The sequence below is a fragment of the Kwoniella botswanensis genome, chromosome 1 (genome assembly GCF_036426115.1).
Source record: "Kwoniella botswanensis chromosome 1, complete sequence".
In the NCBI taxonomy this organism is placed as follows: Eukaryota; Fungi; Basidiomycota; class Tremellomycetes; order Tremellales; family Cryptococcaceae; genus Kwoniella; species Kwoniella botswanensis.
The window spans coordinates 8176400-8195098 of NC_088599.1; the positions used below are offsets into that span (position 1 = coordinate 8176400).

The 18699-nt window shown below is 43.5% G+C and overlaps 6 protein-coding genes across 6 annotated transcripts; 3 read left to right on the plus strand and 3 right to left on the minus strand.

Moving 5' to 3' along the window:
- Positions 1 to 18: 18 nt before the first annotated feature.
- On the minus strand, positions 19 to 3959 carry L199_003075 (uncharacterized protein; the record flags this gene model as incomplete). Its single annotated transcript, XM_064888812.1, has 15 exons — positions 19 to 294; positions 363 to 428; positions 494 to 556; positions 622 to 854; positions 984 to 1324; positions 1396 to 1579; positions 1655 to 1751; positions 1818 to 2081; positions 2147 to 2241; positions 2315 to 2519; positions 2593 to 2724; positions 2781 to 3028; positions 3098 to 3380; positions 3450 to 3627; positions 3688 to 3959. The coding sequence occupies 15 exons, from the start codon at positions 3957 to 3959 to the stop codon at positions 19 to 21; spliced, it is 2937 nt and encodes a 978-aa protein (XP_064744884.1).
- A 2565-nt stretch (positions 3960 to 6524) lies between these two features.
- On the plus strand, positions 6525 to 8554 carry L199_003076 (uncharacterized protein; the record flags this gene model as incomplete). The annotated part of the gene is made up of 12 exons (XM_064888813.1): positions 6525 to 6577; positions 6643 to 6766; positions 6926 to 6932; positions 7275 to 7332; positions 7414 to 7481; positions 7553 to 7591; positions 7688 to 7809; positions 7883 to 7964; positions 8026 to 8080; positions 8154 to 8212; positions 8295 to 8434; positions 8489 to 8554. 12 exons carry the CDS (start codon positions 6525 to 6527, stop codon positions 8552 to 8554), a joined length of 873 nt encoding a protein of 290 aa, XP_064744885.1.
- A 362-nt stretch (positions 8555 to 8916) lies between these two features.
- Positions 8917 to 10322, minus strand: L199_003077 (uncharacterized protein; the record flags this gene model as incomplete). The annotated part of the gene is made up of 4 exons (XM_064888814.1): positions 8917 to 9054; positions 9148 to 9645; positions 9748 to 9908; positions 9986 to 10322. 4 exons carry the CDS (start codon positions 10320 to 10322, stop codon positions 8917 to 8919), a joined length of 1134 nt encoding a protein of 377 aa, XP_064744886.1.
- A 319-nt stretch (positions 10323 to 10641) lies between these two features.
- On the plus strand, positions 10642 to 12901 carry L199_003078 (T-complex protein 1 subunit alpha; the record flags this gene model as incomplete). The annotated part of the gene is made up of 9 exons (XM_064888815.1): positions 10642 to 10677; positions 10742 to 10796; positions 10861 to 10915; positions 10979 to 11072; positions 11159 to 11310; positions 11367 to 11489; positions 11567 to 11748; positions 11833 to 12452; positions 12542 to 12901. 9 exons carry the CDS (start codon positions 10642 to 10644, stop codon positions 12899 to 12901), a joined length of 1677 nt encoding a protein of 558 aa, XP_064744887.1.
- A 682-nt stretch (positions 12902 to 13583) lies between these two features.
- On the minus strand, positions 13584 to 16237 carry L199_003079 (biotin-[acetyl-CoA-carboxylase] ligase; the record flags this gene model as incomplete). The annotated part of the gene is made up of 5 exons (XM_064888816.1): positions 13584 to 13878; positions 13960 to 14188; positions 14283 to 14656; positions 14721 to 15799; positions 15863 to 16237. The coding sequence occupies 5 exons, from the start codon at positions 16235 to 16237 to the stop codon at positions 13584 to 13586; spliced, it is 2352 nt and encodes a 783-aa protein (XP_064744888.1).
- Positions 16238 to 16590: 353 nt separating this feature from the next.
- On the plus strand, positions 16591 to 18134 carry L199_003080 (uncharacterized protein; the record flags this gene model as incomplete). The annotated part of the gene is made up of 6 exons (XM_064888817.1): positions 16591 to 16792; positions 16861 to 17128; positions 17264 to 17400; positions 17488 to 17605; positions 17708 to 17865; positions 17968 to 18134. The coding sequence occupies 6 exons, from the start codon at positions 16591 to 16593 to the stop codon at positions 18132 to 18134; spliced, it is 1050 nt and encodes a 349-aa protein (XP_064744889.1).
- Positions 18135 to 18699: the final 565 nt, after the last annotated feature.

Consider the following 18699-nt stretch of genomic DNA (forward strand, 5'->3'; position numbering starts at 1 on the left):
ACTTCAGTATAAACCCTTCTAACCTCTATTCGACCTCGTCGAACCTCTATCCCTATCCCCAGCATGACTACTCGTCGTCGCATTCCTACCTTTCCTCAAACTATAATGCCCATTCCAAGCTATCCTAATCGCCAAGAACCTAACATCCAGGTCCGTATGACTACCTGCCAAATGGCATATCGAGATCAACCGATCTTGGAAAGAGTTCGAACAGGTTTTTATACGTTGTCTAATTGAGGATAGTTGATTGAATGACAGGGTGGGTGAATCAGTTGTTGGCAGTGTATATAAGCCCTGCAACGTTTCAGATGGATAAGCATTCAGCCAATACAGAAAGTGATGATTGGGAGCGCGTAACTCACCCTCTCTGCATCTCGCTCGCGATCTAATCTGGTAGCTTCAGCTAATGACCAAGCGTAGAGGTCATCCTGACAACGAGAAATTTATCAGCTTTGTCGTTCTGGTCCGGTGGAAGAAAACAGAGTCGACTGACAGTAGCATCCCTAAATTGAAGTATGAAGTCCAGCGCATCTCTGACTGCATCCAATAGAATCTCCTGAGTTGAAGAACGGACATCGTCAATGAGACATATATCGTATACACTATGTACACTGCACTCACCTCTTTATCCCTTCTACTACTTAACAACAAGACTTTTCTCACTACCCTACCCAAGTACTCCCTATGAGCAGCTATTAAAGCATCCAGATCGCCTTCTCTCTTCTCGGTGAAATCGATAAATGCCTGCCACGAACATTCGATCACTTCCAGTTGGTAGAATGCCTGAAGGTTTCTTAGGAAATGGACCATCTCCGATTGGACGATCCGACAATGGTGCCAATCGTTACTTAGGCCTGATAGGGGGAAAACTCATTCGAATTAGTGGGGGAACATTCGTTTTTTTCCGAACGGGCCAAACTCAGAAATAGTCTAACCAGTTGACTACAACATTTCCCATTATTCGACGTGAAACGCGGACTCACCAGGTATCTTCTCATACATTCTCGAACCACTCGTTACCCTCATCCAACCACTCGTTAAAGCATTTTCAACCCTCTTTAACCTCCAAAGATGGTTGAACAATCTATCATAATCCAACATCGCTTTACCATCCAGTACGGCATTGAGAGGAGCCTCAACTTTGTATTCCAATGCGAAACAGTCCCATCCAGTTTCACCATGAGAATACTCTAATATCCTGGCATCTAGTCTTCTCAGAATATCGGGATCGTCAAATTGGGCGTTGGAGCCTCGGATGGCGGATTCGAGATCGGACGTTAGATGATGGCGATATAGTGATATTGCCGGTTTGGATAGACGGGGACTGTAAATCGTTTGAAGTCATCAGCATTTAGTAGACAAGCGAGAAAAGTATTCACGAGTAAAACAGCTCACGCTAAAGCTTCCATCAGAAGTTCTGTAAAATCACCAGCACCGAGCATGAGATACGATTTTAATGCTCTTAGATGATCTAGCAGTACGAATTTATCGAAGAATATCTCTAATAGCCTTTGGCTCGCTATTGAATAAGCATCATCAATCGATCTTTCCAATCCTGCTAGGTCACTATACTTCAGTGCTATGTTATCAAAGATAATATCAGTCAGCTTCTGCCCTGGGCTCCACGACGATGCCTGAAAAATTCTTAACTGACCTCTTCCGGCATTAGCAAGTTTAGCCTGAGTTTCGATCCAATCGCTATCCCCGCAACTATATCTGATAAAATTCAAACTTCTTCCCGTTGAGAATATCTGTTTATCCCTATCAGCTCAGAACGTGCTTTTTCCAGTCAGTGAGATAGACAGGTGGTGACTCACTTTCTTGCCGAATTCTTCACTGACAAAACCTGGAACCATACTTTTCACAAAGACATATTTCTTTTCCCACACTCTATGAGCTTCGTCCGTACCTCCTGCGGAATCTATACCAATTTCGAATCCTACATCTCCAGCGGGTGATATCCTCCCGTCGCGAAGGGATATGGTTTCGGGGTTCAACTGTACGAAGAACTCGTTAAATGGATCGTGAAGGTCACCGGAGAAGATCCATCGTTGTAAAGTGGCAAAGAATGGTTTCGATACCTTTCAGAAATATATCAGACGACATTCTTGTTTATTAGATGGTATAGGTTGTAATTCTGACTCACCTCTTCAAGTATCTGATCGGTAAATCTACGTATGAGAGGATCACCATGATTGGTATGTTTATGTATCTTGGATACTAACGCTCCTCCGTGCACCTCTAATGCGAATGATTTACAGTGTGAATCAGCTTTGCCCGGCCCTCTTAGACTTGAGAGCTTCGCATAACTCACTCTTAGCCTCAGCGACCACAAGATTCATCTGCTTCAATTTCAACTTCATTTCTTCCGTCCATAATCCCAACCTCATCAAAGTTAATCCAGCTCCTTCAGCAGGGTGTTCAGTATCCGTAGCCGAAGTCTGGTTCATCTGCGATTCCAGCACAGCGAGTAATCGATGATATTCCGATAATTCATGATGAAGAAAATGACATAGACTCTTCATTTACGTCAAATCCTGTCAGCTTGAGCCAGGCGGGAGTATCATAATAGCTGCTAAGTAAGATGCTCACCTGTTCAGTCATGCCTCCTTTCCCTTCTCCAGCTTGTCTCGTATTGATGAAATCCGTTACTTGCTTATATAACATACCCATCTCCGACAATTGCATCAATATCGTCTGAGTTGGTTTAGATATATATCCATCCTATTTCATCGTAATTCAGCTCCGAAGCATTCGACGTGGTGAAAATTTTGGCTCACCTTATTCTGATCAGCTACAATTTCAATTCCTACTATCTCGCCTTCTTCCCCTTCATCTTCCCCTTGAGGTATTGAGCCATCCTTTCCCAGCGGGAAACCTGCACCTTCTCCTGCTCTCCCTTTTTCGGTGAGATATGGATTCTGCTCCTTTGGCGGACGAAGGGCGAATCGGACATATCGACCATCTATGCCTTGTAGGAGGTAGAGGGTATCTCGGAGTAGTAAATGAGGAGGGAAAGGTTTTTGAGCTGATTCATGACCAATCAGTACTTTACTAGGGATAGGAGAGCAAGAAGCAAGGGAATAGCCACACTCACACTTTGAGGTACGCCATGATTTCAGTACATCCGCTTTACTTTTCCCTTTCACGTCGAAATCCAATGATGGAATATTGTTTGAACCAGTATCTACCAACGGTGATCTTGACGAACCAAATGTGATAGGTTCAGGTGGAGGAGGCATAGATCGATTCGATGAGCTACCGATCGCTTGACTGTTTCTCGAATTGGAGGTGGGAGTCTTGGTGGGTACATTGTTGGGATTGAACTCGGAGAGAGAGAGGAGGAATTGCAAATGAGGTAAAGGAGATGATAACAATCGCTATATAGCAACCGAATTCCCATCATCAGCTTTTCTCCGCAGGATGTTACAGCATAGCAGTACGCTCACCCCCTTCTCAAGCTTGTTCCATATACCACCGAACTTGATAGCTCTTTCTGACCCACTTGAGCTACTCTCACCTCGGGTATTCTGGCTCGAAGCTGAGCGAGAGGTAGATTGTAGGAGAAGTCGCTTGGCCGTATCGGGAAGTGTTGATGCTGATAAAGGGGCTGAAGATGGTAATCGACTGGTTTACAGATACCTTTTAGTGAAAAGCTCTTGCCGGGTGAGACTGCACTCTACATACCTCTCCATAATTTCCTCGCACCATTCTATCAATTCCTTTACCCTCTCTTTCCTTTCTTTCTCAACCTCATCATCCACCTCGGCTCTACTATCAGGTCTGGAGCTAGCTACGGACGATCTACCTGATCTCGCATCGATGGGACCTCGATGGGACCTCGGAGGTGCAAGGGAAGGTACAAGTGAATAGACCAGTTGTTCAAGCGGGGAACGAGCGGTGGAAGAGGAAGGTCTGGGTCGGTGGGTCGATGCGGAAGAAGAGGGTCGAGTTGACATGATGAACAATGAGCTGCCGTCAGATTAGCCTCTCGCTCGATACCTGAGTGATTGTGCTCTGTGTAGTGTATTGCAATGCATGTAAGATTGCAGAGTCAAGGCATGTATGTATCTACCGACTGGTGACCGAGCTGCAACTTGTCAACAAATCCCACTACCACGCGACGACGCGTTATGAGCGGGATCAAATCGAGTGGTGGATGAATCAAGTTCACTCTGAATACTGGTCAACGCCAGAATCAATCAAGCATGGCAGAGACTGTAGCATCGACCATCATCTGATCTGGCGTTTCCAGAAACTTGTCTGACCAACGGACGGAAGGTAAGCTTCCGCTCTCCGATGTTCTCCGCGGAAGCGATCAACACAGCTTCCATCAGAAGTGATGTTTCATCTCTTCATTAAAACCAAGACCACCCATCACCATCAACATTTCGATTCGATCGATGTAGGTTCTTTCGATATGGACCACCTCGATCTCCAGCTCAAGCTGAACACATGTAATGGGGTGTTGATTGATGGTGATTGATCGTCTCTTCTCGGTGCTAGTGGTTTGATTTGATTGATTGCTCTTTCGGGAGGCGGGGGGCGCAAACGTTTTGATTTGTTCGTTGTTCGGCAAAAAACAAAACCCACTAAAGAATACAAATCAAGTTCTAGAATACAGATGGAAGAGTACAAGTAGGATAATACAAATCACTACTGCTAGAAGGCAATCTCAATACAAATGCTGACTGACTCAGAACGACCGAAGGAAGGTACTGCGGGCACTCGAATGATAGATTTGAGATTCTACTGCTAGCGTTTCTTATTTACAGATGACCGAGGCAAGTGAAGACTGACTTGATTCGTCACTCAACTTACGCTATGATCTTCTAACGCTATGACATTTCTAAGCGAGCACTCTCCCTACCTTTGATTGATTATCGGGTTTTATTGTTTCAACCTAAAACCATGAGTTCTACTCGTACAGCTGACCAAGCCAGGAAAAATTCTTCTCTTCTGTACAGAGTACGATAAAATGAGGCTGTTTTGATCATACCATGATTTTATTGTACATCGACGATCTACAGCTGGAAGGTGATGATCATAGCAACATCATATGATACTCTGGACCCTCAAGGTTAATCAGATAAAGAAAAACTTGGGGATCTTTCACTCGCACGTAGAATCGTCACTGGCTGTGCCTCTGTTACTTGGTAATCCGATTCGGAATGGACACGCTCAAGTTTCACAAATAAAGCAATAAGCGCTCTCACTCGTCAAATCGTTGAACTCGCCCCTTGTCCTCGTTTCAGTTTCAGGATCCATCAGATCATCCTTTCCGTCCGAGATCATAGATCTTTGCTACTCTTTCATCTCCGCTTTCTTTTTGAAATTTTAGGTTTTAGATTTTCACTTTGACATGTACAGTACAAGCAAATCTAAAGCTCTGAGCCAACATAGCAAAAGCTGACGGCATCAATCTTTTTTTTCCTCTCCCTTGATTTCTATGTTGATCACTTTCATCCATTTGTCCTTTCATCCATGCAAAGTGTTTCAGAACGGAATGACATTGATGGGATGATCTACGTATCTCATCTGTATCTGGGATCAAGACGAGACCAAACCGAGAATCTTACTGTCTCTGTTTCTGTTTGAGATATGAAGATCAAATACATCTGGGGGTTCTACCTTAGAGCATTTCTGATTATTGTTGTCTGCTGTTTTCGGCTAGTTTGCCTCGTGTCCTACACAAGCGCACGAAGGTGGGGGAGAGCAAAGATCGATCAAAGAGATCCTTGGCTATATAGGATTCATGGATCCAAAACAGAATCGGCCCGTTAAGAAAATTCCTTCAAAGCTAGTCGATGCATTTGATTGATCCTTTGATTTCCATACCTCGATATATCAACCTTAAATCTTAAAACACCTTTTTTTTTTCTCTGGTAATTTTGCGTTGCGCTTATTTGATCAATCTCGGCCTTGAACATGACCATCTTCATCCCAATTAATATGGTCTTAAAGGCACGGAAGCGAATAGCATCTACCACCCACCATCCACGATCTACTGTACCAGAGCGATGTAAACTCATATTTTCGGTCATCGAGATGAGTAAATCATCAAAATGGAACAAAGATCGGCTCAGCTCAAAATCAAAATCAAATGCAAAATGCCATCACCATCGCCATCAAATCACCATCAATAGTTAATTAATGTGAATGTGCCAAAAACAAGAGAAAATTGTCTTATGACTTGCCCTTTTACGCCCCACTCATTCGTCCATACCCCTCCATTTCCACTTCTGCCAAATCGGAGTACTGTAGTGCTAGGAGGGATCATAATCATCTATCGCACTATATATCCGACAATCGACAATCGGTCATCGCCTCATGCCTCAGCCAACCTTACAGCATAGAACATCGATTTTGGTACTGAGGATCCAAATACAAGCAAGCAAGCGAAAACGCGACGTTCGACATTCAAATCACAAAAATCATGTCCATGTCTGATTGTTGTTTCTCATTGATAATTTTCTGATTGTCTATCTTTATTCAACTCATTTTTTCAAGGAAAATACCATAACATGCCATCTTTCTGCAATAGACGATCTTCTTCAGGATTATCCGAACGAGATAGGTAAGTCTTTCAACCCATCACATCATCCCGCTGTCAATTCTTGCTGATGATATGATATACTATAGACTCGACGCACTTCACGCATTGTACGAGACTGTTCTGGAGCCAACCCATTCTGATATCATTAATGCCCATTTATATAACATACATCTTACTCAGAGGAGAACAGCAGTATTGGACGTTGGTACTGTAAGTGTTCAACACTCCCTGACCCTCATTCTGTAAGAGGCTGACACATAATATGATGTCTTTGTCGATTTTCATTCTGTTTCGTCTCCTATTGGCTTGGTTCGTCCTGTTTTGTTTGTTTACATCCGTAACCCGTCATTCGTCATTCGTCAACCTCAGGGAACCGGTGAGCCTTCTTTTTCCCCAACCTGAAACATGAAACGGTCCGGTGAAACTGATGAAATGATTGTTCTCGACTTCCTTTGACAACGATGACGATGATGGTACCATCGTACCTTGACGACGGATATCAACATCTTTTGCCGAACTATTTGTAATCTACATCCTGCTTTGATATCTGATTTATTGCGCCCTCTTCGATATTGGACGGTGAAACGAAACGGAAACCCGATACTTTAACGGAAACGAATAATGAAATTTTCTATCCTCAATAATACCGGATACAAACATTTCATCAACACCGAATGACTTATTTCACAATGACCGAACGGAATCACAACACAAATAGGCAAATGGGCAATACATATTGCCAACACCAACCAATACAGCGATGTGTTGGGTGTAGAGTGAGTTTATCCATTTCACATCAAACTGCCACATCTCTTATTGTGTAGTTCGTACGTTCAGCTAAAACATTGAACTCGCAGTATCGATTGGAGATTGATGAATCGAGATGTTAAATCGAAATATGGTAATATCGATTTTGCTGCAGTTGGTATGTCCGATACCGATCCGTATTGGGGAAAATGAGATCGTATATCGGGCTGATAGATGTTTGTTGAGTAGATGTCGAAGAACCATTACCTTGGCCAAGAGGGAAATTCGGTATGTCCCCCATCTATTTTACTGGCCAATCCCGACGAACGAACATCATTGGCAAAACGAAGTGAATTCACGGTGGTTTCGATTCATCTTATGTAGATGTCATACATGTCAAAGGACTCTTACTCGAGATCTCAAATTACGTCCGTCTCATCGAGAAACTCGCAATGGTCTTGCGTCCTGGGGGGTTATTGGTGATTACAGAAGTAGAAACAAGCTACGTGAGTTGTAGTCCCACAAGGAATAAAGGATACAGAGATAATGTCTGATTCGACATTATCAATATTCACATAGGTATCTTCGACAGGACAGGAATTACCGAGGAATCTGAAACAATGGGATGCATGTGTGGAAGCTGCGTTCGGCAGTAAAGGAAGTAAGTCATGCTTATTTTACAATGAGATCATTCTTTGACTGTGGCTCGGTGCACTTCATAGTCGATGTGGATTTCCCAAGTAAGATCAATCACTCGATAGCTAATTCCGGAGTATTGTAAGCGATCTCATCCCTCTTAACGGTTGAATAATCTACTTAGCTCAGTACTCACTCAACACTGTTAATGTAGCGCCCAAAATCCATATTGTCTGCAGCTGGCCATACCGGCTGGATCGTACATGCGAGGAGGTAAGTTAGTCGCTGCGCGTGGCTCTAAAATACTGTACGACCCATCTTGCTGATGTCCAGTATCTCATATGTTCTGGATTAGACCCCCTGACACTAGCTGGAAGAGGTCAGATGCACTCTCAAGTCCTCTTATCAACTCTCAAGAAGATATTATCTGTGTTGATTGAATATGGGTATAATCAGAATGAACTGGAGAATCTCTTGCAATCATGTTTGGCCGAAGTAAGATATTCTCTTTTCCCATACGGATACAAGCTTATGTGAGTTATCTTGTAGCTCTCAAACCCACAGGCGAGATATTATCAGAGGTTATTCGCAGTGTACGCTACCAAGATCTATTGATTGATCTGCTGATCCATCGCGTACCAGTCGAGATTAGGTTCTCATCTTATTGTATTCTTTTCATCATTTTTGGGGTCTTTGGGACACGTATTTCCTTTTCACTCTTCACTCTCCAAGTAATATATATGAAATACCATTGAAGATCTTCCACTCGATGCGCCATCCGTTCATACAAGTGATCGCCAATCAATCAATCAAAATTACAATATATTTATATAATTTTGAGATCTATAAATCAGTATAATCAATAATAACCTATGTATCACCCATTGAATACGCGCTATTGTACAGTAACGTTCTGTAACAATCTCAATTTAAGGAGTAGTACAACATATATGCATCAACGTAATTTATTTCACTATTCATCTTATTCTAGTACCTAGCAATCCCTCTGTGGCAGCTTCGGGACTATGATAAATTACTGCTCTAGAGGGATAAGATACTTTAGATGAAGGTATATCGACGAATAGTGACAACAAGGTATATTGACCTGAGGCGTTCTGCAATTTAATCCTTCTGGATTAGCTCTTTCTCTGACACAAACAGCCCGTAATATCTAACTTATATCAAGTTGACTATGGACTATCACTCACCTTGACGTATTCCGCTCTACATTCACCTATCGTATAAGTACCTGGGGGAGGTAATCCTCTACCACTACTACTTTGCTTTTTACTTCCACCTGATATGGATGTATTTCTAAGAGAAGAAGTGAAAGAGCCTAACCATCTACCTAACGTACCTTGTTCAGATTGCTGTGTAGCCTGAACTTCATTTCCATTTCCATTCTTTTCGATCTCGGATGGAGTACCCGAGTTCGTGTCATTTTGACTAGCCTCCTCGATCAATCCTACGTAAGTTAGGCCGAGTCGACCGTACGATTCAATCTTTTTGTAAAACCCTTTCAACCAACCCAATTGCTCAGGCTCATCTTTACCCCTCCCATGGACCCAGAACGTCAATAGCATATGATCTCGACCGGATGTAGGATGCTTGATGAACGTATGTGGGATAGGAGAAGATCCCCGTACGGGTGCGGAAGATGAGGGGGAGTGGGTGAATTTAAGTGGTGGGAGGAGATGAGCGTTGAGCTATTTTATAAATAGATAAACACAAAAGAGTATGAGTATCATTCCAATCGGAGTTTGATTTATGTCATTAACATATGTAAGGTAGAGTGAGTCACTACTCACCGCATCGGAATCACGTATCATATCTACAGCTTTCGAATAAAGTACAGAAGGTGAATTGGTAGCGAACAATTCGGTAGTTAGAGATAAAGTTAATATGACGAATAATGTTCCTCCTATCAATATCACAGCTAGATTTCCGGTTTGTTGCGTGGTTCGTACCACTACATCATACCACATACATATGTACACCTATCAGTCAGCAGCCTATCTTATCTGATGGGATGAAGGCTTAACATACATTTCCCACCTACGCCTAGCTCACTCCATGATCTCCAAGTCTTCCTCCTCCCGCTTGCGCCTACACCCAGAGGGAACGGTCCGACAGATTCTGGACCTTCGGCTGCTCTCCTTGCTGCTCCGGAGTTGCGTAGTAGATCCGCCGTAGCATCTGCGCTGGACGATGGGGGTTGGTGGGCAGTCGATTTATGAGTAGCGTATGTTCTGATAAACGGTATAGGTGAGAAGGGAAAGGTGATGCTAGTGGATACCCTTCGGGCAGGGCTAGGAGTGGCTCGACATGATACTTGAGGAAGGGTATTGAGGATGACCCTCATCGATACGAGTGGTCTTGCCATATCGCTGTTGCGTCTCTTCCTAGCTAGATACAGAATGAGTAGCTCTTGACATTCTTTCCCTACCACTTGTACGATTCCGTATGGTCATGGTCGTTCTTCATCCCATCTGCTTGGAATGTGGAGGTTACCTCTCTTGCACCTAGTTGGAATTTGATTCCGTCGATGGTCCGTGGTCATGTCGCCGCCACGGGTCTTTGGATTTTCGCGTCTCAGCCAGCAAAAGTTGGTCATCCCATTCCAATCCTTCTGCAACTTTCCACTATCTATATACCCCACTCTCGTCACTCGTCAGCCAATACAAGAGTAAAAAACGAGCAGAATGGCGGCTACGATGTATCAACGTGATCCCAGAGCGGTGAGCTTGCTGTTTCTAACTCGTTCAGGGGTTGATTATAGCTGATATACTTTGTATGTGCTAGGGCCTCTTCTTGGGTGGTACGAGAAGCAGTGGTGCTGAAGTGAGAGATGCCAATGGTCAGTTGGCCATCCTCAGAATAACATATAGTAAACGGGGCTGATGTGATCTGCGAATTTGTAGTAACCGCTTGTCAGACCGTTTCGAATATCTTGAAGTCCTCGTTAGGACCTGTTGGGTGAGTAGTCAGCTTCCATGCCGAGATCAATGAACAGATAGCTGATACACTTTGTTACGACAGTCTCGATAAGATGCTGGTGGATAATGTGGGAGATGTGACTATAACGAATGACGGAGCTACAATCTTGTCGTTGTTGGAAGTCGCTCATCCAGCTGTGAGTAATGCCCCAACCATTCTTCAACTGTATCAATCGTGTACGATACTGGGCTGTCATACTGATCATGTGCATGTGTTATCTAGGCCCGAATCTTAGTATCTTTAGCCACTCAACAAGATAAAGAAGTTGGAGATGGTACCACCTCGGTCGTATTGCTCGCTTCTGAATTACTTAGAAGAGCCAACGAATTAGTCAGGAATAAGATACACCCAACTACCGTTATAACCGGTTACAGGTGAGTGTCAACCCCTTCATCATATATAGACACATGCTGATGCTCAATGGAATCAGACTGGCATGTAAAGAAGCATGTCGATTCATGGCCGAACAGCTTTCCACCAAAGTCGATAAACTCGGTAAAGACTCTTTGATCAACGTAGCTAAAACTTCCATGAGTTCAAAGATCCTCGCTGCGTGAGTTTCAGTGAAGCCAGCTTGCCATGTCATACTATCGTATTAGCTGATACATATTTCTATACTATTATATACAGAGACGATGATTTCTTCGCTCCTCTCGCTGTCGATGCTATGCTCGCTGTCAAGACTATCAACGCCAAAGGAGAGAAGAAATACCCCGTCAAAGCTGTGAACGTACTCAAAGCCCATGGTAAATCCGCAAGAGAAAGTTTCATGGTCAAGGGTTACGCTTTGAACTGTACTGTTGCTTCTCACGGTGAGTCGGCGTTGTGACATCCCTGATAAGTCTCATCTCATTAGAATGCAAGTATGCTAATTTTCTGATACCATTCTCGACTAGCTATGAAACTCCGAGTCACCAACGCCAAGATAGCATGTCTCGATATGAATCTCGCCAAACAACGAATGCATCTCGGTGTACACATCACAATCGATGATCCCGAACAACTCGAGGCTATCCGAGCTAGAGAATCAGAAATTACCTTGGAGAGAGTCCGAAAGATCTTAGCCGCTGGAGCCAACGTCATCTTGACCACCAAAGGAATCGATGATCTATGTTTGAAAGAATTTGTCGAAGCTGGTGCGATGGCCGTTCGAAGATGTCGAAAAGAAGATTTGAGGAGGATTGCCAAAGCTACAGGAGCGACTTTGATCTCTTCCTTGGCGAACCTCGAGGGTGAAGAAACGTTCGAAGCTACCTCCTTAGGATTTGCCGAAGAAGTTTCGCAAGAGAGGATCTCAGATGATGAGTTGATTTTAGTCAAGGGAACTAAGATTGTTAATTCCTCGTCGATCATTCTCCGAGGTGCGAACGATTACATGTTAGATGAGATGGAACGAGCTCTGCACGATGCTCTGTCAATCGTAAAGAGGACACTGGAAAGTGGGAGTGTCGTACCGGGTGGTGGTGCGGTGGAAACTGCTTTGAGTATTTATCTAGAGAATTTTGCAACTACTTTGGTAAGTCCACTTACTGATCTGAACGATGTATCCACCTTTACGCACCCTAGTCGTTGACCAAAAACTAATATTCATGGATGATTGCGTAGGGTTCTCGTGAACAATTAGCCATAGCCGAATTCGCTTCTGCCCTCCTAACAATCCCCAAGACACTAGCTCTGAATGCTGCCAAAGATTCTACCGACCTAGTAGCGAAATTACGAGCGTACCATAACGCAGCTCAGAACGCTGCGTTGAACGATCCAAAGCGAGGATTGATGTTTTACGGATTAGATTTGTTGAATGGTGAAGTAGTTGATAACAGACAGAACGGTGTATTGGAACCTACAATCTCAAAGATAAAATCATTAAAATCAGCTTTGGAAGCTTCGACAAGTTTGTTAAGGATTGATGATTCCATTCAGGTCGCTCCGGAACGTAAAGAGGAAGTTGATCCTCATGGTCATTGAGTGAAGTTGTGAATGAAGAATGTAAATAAAAAATGCATATTTCATAGATACGTATGTATACGATATGATCAATATGATCGGATTTCCAAAGCGTGCGCACAAGACAATGGTCAATACGGTCGTTCAAATGATGTTCACTGATTTACAATATCGGGATTGCAATGTATGGTAAAAGACAGTACAATCACGACCAAATGGAAAGATCCGAGATGAAATGGAATGTCTTTCTTTTCTATCAGAGCATAAATTGTGGTGTGTCCAACTCGTACTCAAAATATGAATAGCAAATCATCATCCTCATCGACCCCTGCTCGTACGAACAAAGACCAAATCGGAACGAAGAGAAAAGCTTTTTGAGAAAGAAAAAAAGTCGACTGACAAAGTCAAAAATTGATCTTCCGATAGCTGTGACATCCCTAGCGTTGAAAGATTGCTAGTGACGTGTCTAAGCTCGGTTCGTAGGGAGATGAAGCACTGAGGAAGGATAATTTGATGTAAGAAGGGAAAGAAAGGAAAGACTGAATGAATAGTATAACAGGGAGAAAAGACATTCGTTCTTGTCAGTATTTTCTACCTTATTCTCTACTATTCATCAGTCTGATCATCTGAAGAATGGAAGAATACAACCAAGGCATTCATTGTGATTGTCATCATCAATTTACCTTTGACAATACCGTATAATCTACACTTTCCTCTTGATCAACCCACTCATCAGGTCAAAACTGTTTCCATCAGGTTGTAAATCCACGAATTCCGTTTGTCCCCCTCCACCCGTTGACGCTGAAGAAGACGAAGGGGAATACCTATCTTCGGTACTATGATCGACCGTCCTGTTATACAGCGGTGTCAATCCATTTGACGTCGTCGAAGTGGATTTCTTAATGGGTATACAACGTAGTAAGCCATGATCTGGAGTTATAGAGAGGATCCTAAGGGGTGTTGGAGGTTCAGTCGTAGTTAGAGTTACTTCTTGACCACTACGCAAATACCAACACAAAATCAGCTAACAGTACCTATATCCATATTGAGTAAATGGTTAGAGAAGTAGCTAAACATACGAATGCAACCACCTTCCATGATATTCATTCATGAATCCCTTAAATCCCTTCTCGTCTATGAATTGTTCCCATTTGTTTTCAAAGGAATTCATGATCTTGGCAAAAGTACCTTCCATAGTCGGTGCAGGAGGCAATGTCTTATTTGAATTCGATAATTTAACAGCTAGGAGTGAATGGAGTTGAGAGAGTGATGTGGTAGGTAATGCATTGAGAACGTTGATACCGCATCCTAATAAGACGGAAACATCAGCTCAACTTCACTTCATACTGCTAACAGATGATGGGTAAAACCATTTGACTGTATGATCCTTGCCTGTACTTACCAACGACAATCCTCCATTTACCACCCACGAAATTGGTATTAACCAATATCCCACCCAATTTTGCTTTCCCTTTTTTACCTGATCCAATCTCAGTGCCATTCACACCCTCTACTTCAGCATAAATATCATTGGGCCATTTAATCCTCACTCCTAATCTTCCATCTTCATCTACTGCTTCACATACCGCCAAAGCCATGATATACTGTATGAAGACCATTTTGTTTGATAATGAGGAGGGCAGGTCAAGTAATAAAGAGAATTGTAGACATCCTGCAGGGGATAACCAGATGTTCGATCCTCGACCTCGTCCTGATAATTGGAAAGTAGCGAGGAATGCAAGTGGTGCAGATAAGTTGGTAAGTAATAAAGGATTTCTACAAAGTCCGAAGAGTCAGCTACGGATTTCGACTGCATGAATATTGTACAATTACGACTCACCGATCGAGCATCGTTTGCGTACTCGTCACTGTCTCTCCATAAAATACCAAATCGCCCAAAGCGCATTTCTCCCCCTGTCCCTGGTCGCTCTTACGCATAACGCCAGATCTCCTACCACTACTCTTCCTAGCACTATCCAGCTCTTTCCAGTACGTGTCAAAGTTAAACAATGGTGTCCAACGCGGAGTATAAGGGATGTTGGCGGAAGGTAGAAGGATGGTTTTAGGTATAGAATGGAAATCTGGTGGTTGGGGTACAGGAGGGGAAACATCACCTTTCGAATCGATTTTCAAAGATTCGATAGGAGGAGGTTCAAGCTGAGGTTGATCTCTTCTTTTCTTGGCTAGCCATCGAGTCACTTCGTCCTCGGATGTAGACGCTGAATTGGAGGTTGATTCGGCATTACCGAAATGGATCTGATCATTCCCATCTTTGAGTATTTCCCACTTATCTTCTCTTATCATCTTATTCTTCAATTCATTCTTCGATATCGCATCAACGGAGAGTTCAGGTAAATCAGGATGCGATAAGACAAAGATCGGTGAAGGGTGTGTGGGATGTAATAACAGATTTGGATCTTCTTCGCCTTGTACTTCTCCTTCTTTATTGTTATTATTCAAGATTTGATGTTTATCCGGAGGGTTCAGATCCAATGCTTTGAGAAGCTCTTCAACCCATTTGATCCTTTCTTTCTCACTCGCTTCTATCTCTTCAGTCTCGGGCGGATGCTCAAGCTTGTTAATTGCTAATCTTGCTGGAGGGTCATTTAGAGGATATTCAGGATGTATCGAACATAATATACTCTTCCCCTTCCCATTTTTAGTGAGGACCACCGCAATGAGATCTTCATCCTTTCCCGTATCTGCGTATCTTGCTAGTACTTCTACATTTGATGGTCTGGGTGAGGGCAATACGAAATAACCTCCGCCATTGTAATATAGATGATCTATCGATCTATGCGAGGATGTAGAAGCACTCGAGGAAGGTTCAAGGAAGAGTGATACGGCTCTGGAACCCGATTCCGAGGCGTATTGGAAACCTGGGAACGTAGGTCCTTCGCTCGACCCAGGGAAGAAAGCCTAATCGTATGGAAACACGAATAAATTGATACTTCCCGGTTGATGGGCAGAATAGTAACTCACAAGATCCCTTTCACCTATCACCTGCATATCACCACCCACATCAAATTTCACCTGCTTCGTACCGAAATACGCTCCAGCACAGATACCAAGATATTTTCCACCTTGTTCCACATACTCTTTTATCCTCTTTGTGACTTTCCGTTTGATTGTTAATTCCTCTACGAAAGGCAGATCCCTACCTCCCGGAATGACCAGTAGAGCACAGGATGGTTCCCATGGTTGGCTAGACAGGACTTCCGGAGTCGCTGGCTGGACCGTATAGTGCGGTAAGAGGAGCAAAGAGAGGGTGAGGATAGTATGTGAGAGTGAGAGTGGTGAGACACCTGGTCCGGAATAGACTAGGACTTGATGTGCGGATGGGGAAGGCCCTGGCATCGCTGTAATATCCCAGAAACACGATGCTCCTGATGTGAGAGGGGGATAGGTAGGCTATGTACACTATCTGATGTGTATAATTTACTGTGACATAAAGGAGAATGAGAATGCCAATGAGATGGGAAGTGATTTCGGATTTTCGGATCAGATCAGTCAGTCATACATCCGCATATGCTATCCCCACTCTGCCGGTATGGATCTATCACGTGACACCTCAGGACAGATGATGGACGATGCTCACAAAAGTCAAAAGTCAACGGAGCACTAATTCTATCCATGCGTTCCCAGCAGGGATCATATCATATCACTACGAAGACTTCAACTACAACCCGGGACAATACAGCCGATTCAGTATGGGAAAACCATCCAAAGAGAGAAACCAGCGTACACCCGCCCGAGGTCGAGGAAGAGGTAGAGGGGGAGGGGGAGGTGGACATGCAGTAAGAGGTGGAGGTAGTGGACGACAGAAGGCTATAGCCAGTAGGAAGCAGGAGGAGGCGGTAGATGATGAAGAGGTATTTAGGAGGGTAATGGCTGGGGAGTCGATAGGGGATGGTAAGTCTACATCTTAGGATTTACGTAGTGAGCTCTGTGTGAGCTGACCACCATGTTGGATGACATAGAAGATTCTTCTTCTAGTGCTTCTGGCTCTGGCTCTGGATCGTCGGAAGGCGAATCTGATGAACAAAGTGGAGAAGAGGACGACAACGAGAAAGAAGAAGAAGAAGATGATGATGAAGAAGAAGATCAGACGATAGATATAGACGTTCCTGTGGCCATGTGGGATTTCGATCATTGCGATCCCCGACGATGCTCGGGTAAGAAGCTGGCTAGACATGGGTTGATCAATGCTATGAGAGTTGGACAGAGGTTCAGGGGTATAGTATTGACGTGAGTGAATGTTATCTATCTCAACATGATCATCTACCAATTTTCAGATCTATGATGCCTTCGTTGAAGCCATCGAGGATGTACGCCAGCTGCCGAGGATTGATAGCTAATTTACATCAAACCTTGTTTGTACAGACCAAAAGGTAAAAAACCAATATCACCTTCCGACGACGAGATTGTCCAGATGAGCGGATTGGCAGTGGTAGAATGTAGTTGGGCGAGATTGGATGAAGTTCCTTTCAATAAGATAAAATCACCGTATGAGAGGTTATGTAAGCTATCTTCAACCTCCCTTTCAGGTTCAAAGTTGTAGGAGTGAAGCTGATAGTTAACGATCGAAATTGGTCGGACGTAAACAGTACCCTTTCTCATAGCTAGTAATCCAGTGAATTACGGTAAACCATGGAGATTGAATTGTGTAGAAGCTCTTGCTGCTGGTTTCTACATCACTGGACATGATGACTGGGCGGAAATACTGTAAGTCGTCTTATTGTTCGTGTGTCCTGTGAGGGGCTTAGGGGACAGGAGAAAAACTGCTTCTTCATGCTAACCGATCGCCTGTCATTTTTGTTCTGACAGACTCAGCAAATTCTCATGGGGTCATTCATTCTATAAACTGAATGGACACCTAATCGAGAGATACAGGACATGTCACACCTCTGAAGAAATCCAGGAGATGGCAGAGTTGATACAGAAGGAAATGGCTGATGAGCGAGAACAGCGTCAATTGGAGAAACGTGAGTGCTATATAGTCCGATTTTTTGCTCTCTCTTCTTTTATGACGAGGCGTAAGTCCACCAAGGTGTTCTAGCTGATGGAAACCGTATCGTGCTTCGCAGAGGCACATGAAGGTGAAGATCTGCTACGTGCGAATCCCAACCACGTTGGCAACGAATGGGACGACGAAGAAGCACCAAATTTGGTAGAAGTCAGTAATAGTGAGGATGAGAGGGACGATGTTGAAGTGTTGATCCAGGGGATGGATCAAACTAAGATATCTGTTTGATCGGATGGGATGGAGTGTGTATCATCAAGTCATGTATTGTACACGGCTTTCGTCTCTGTTTTATCAATATCTAATGGTATTACTGATTAAACAGTCACAAACAATTCAATATTTTGAGTGTATTCTTCCCAATTCATGTACTTGACACATTGCTCGAGCTGAGGGTACACTTCAATGGGAATTGCACATAATGCGCTTCTGGCTAGGCACCTGCACATATACTATGCAGTCCGCTGACCCACTTTGAAAGAACGTCATATGCCAAGAAAAGGCCATGACATGATATCGTTATGGCATGTGGACTCTCATACCTGGGGTATACCCCATATTTGTGAGGCGTGACCCCGTATTTGACTTAATGTATAGTGACAACATGCAATGGGTCAGGATTCCCAATAGAAGGGGATTTGTTCGATACTTTTGGCCTCCGTGCAAGACGAAAACGTAGCACAATTGTGACTTTGTATTGTCTCTTTGTGGTCGTTTCATCATATGGTGAAAATGAAAAAAAAGAGATTGATGAAACAGGACCTATGATGGTGAGACTGAGAACATACGTATATCG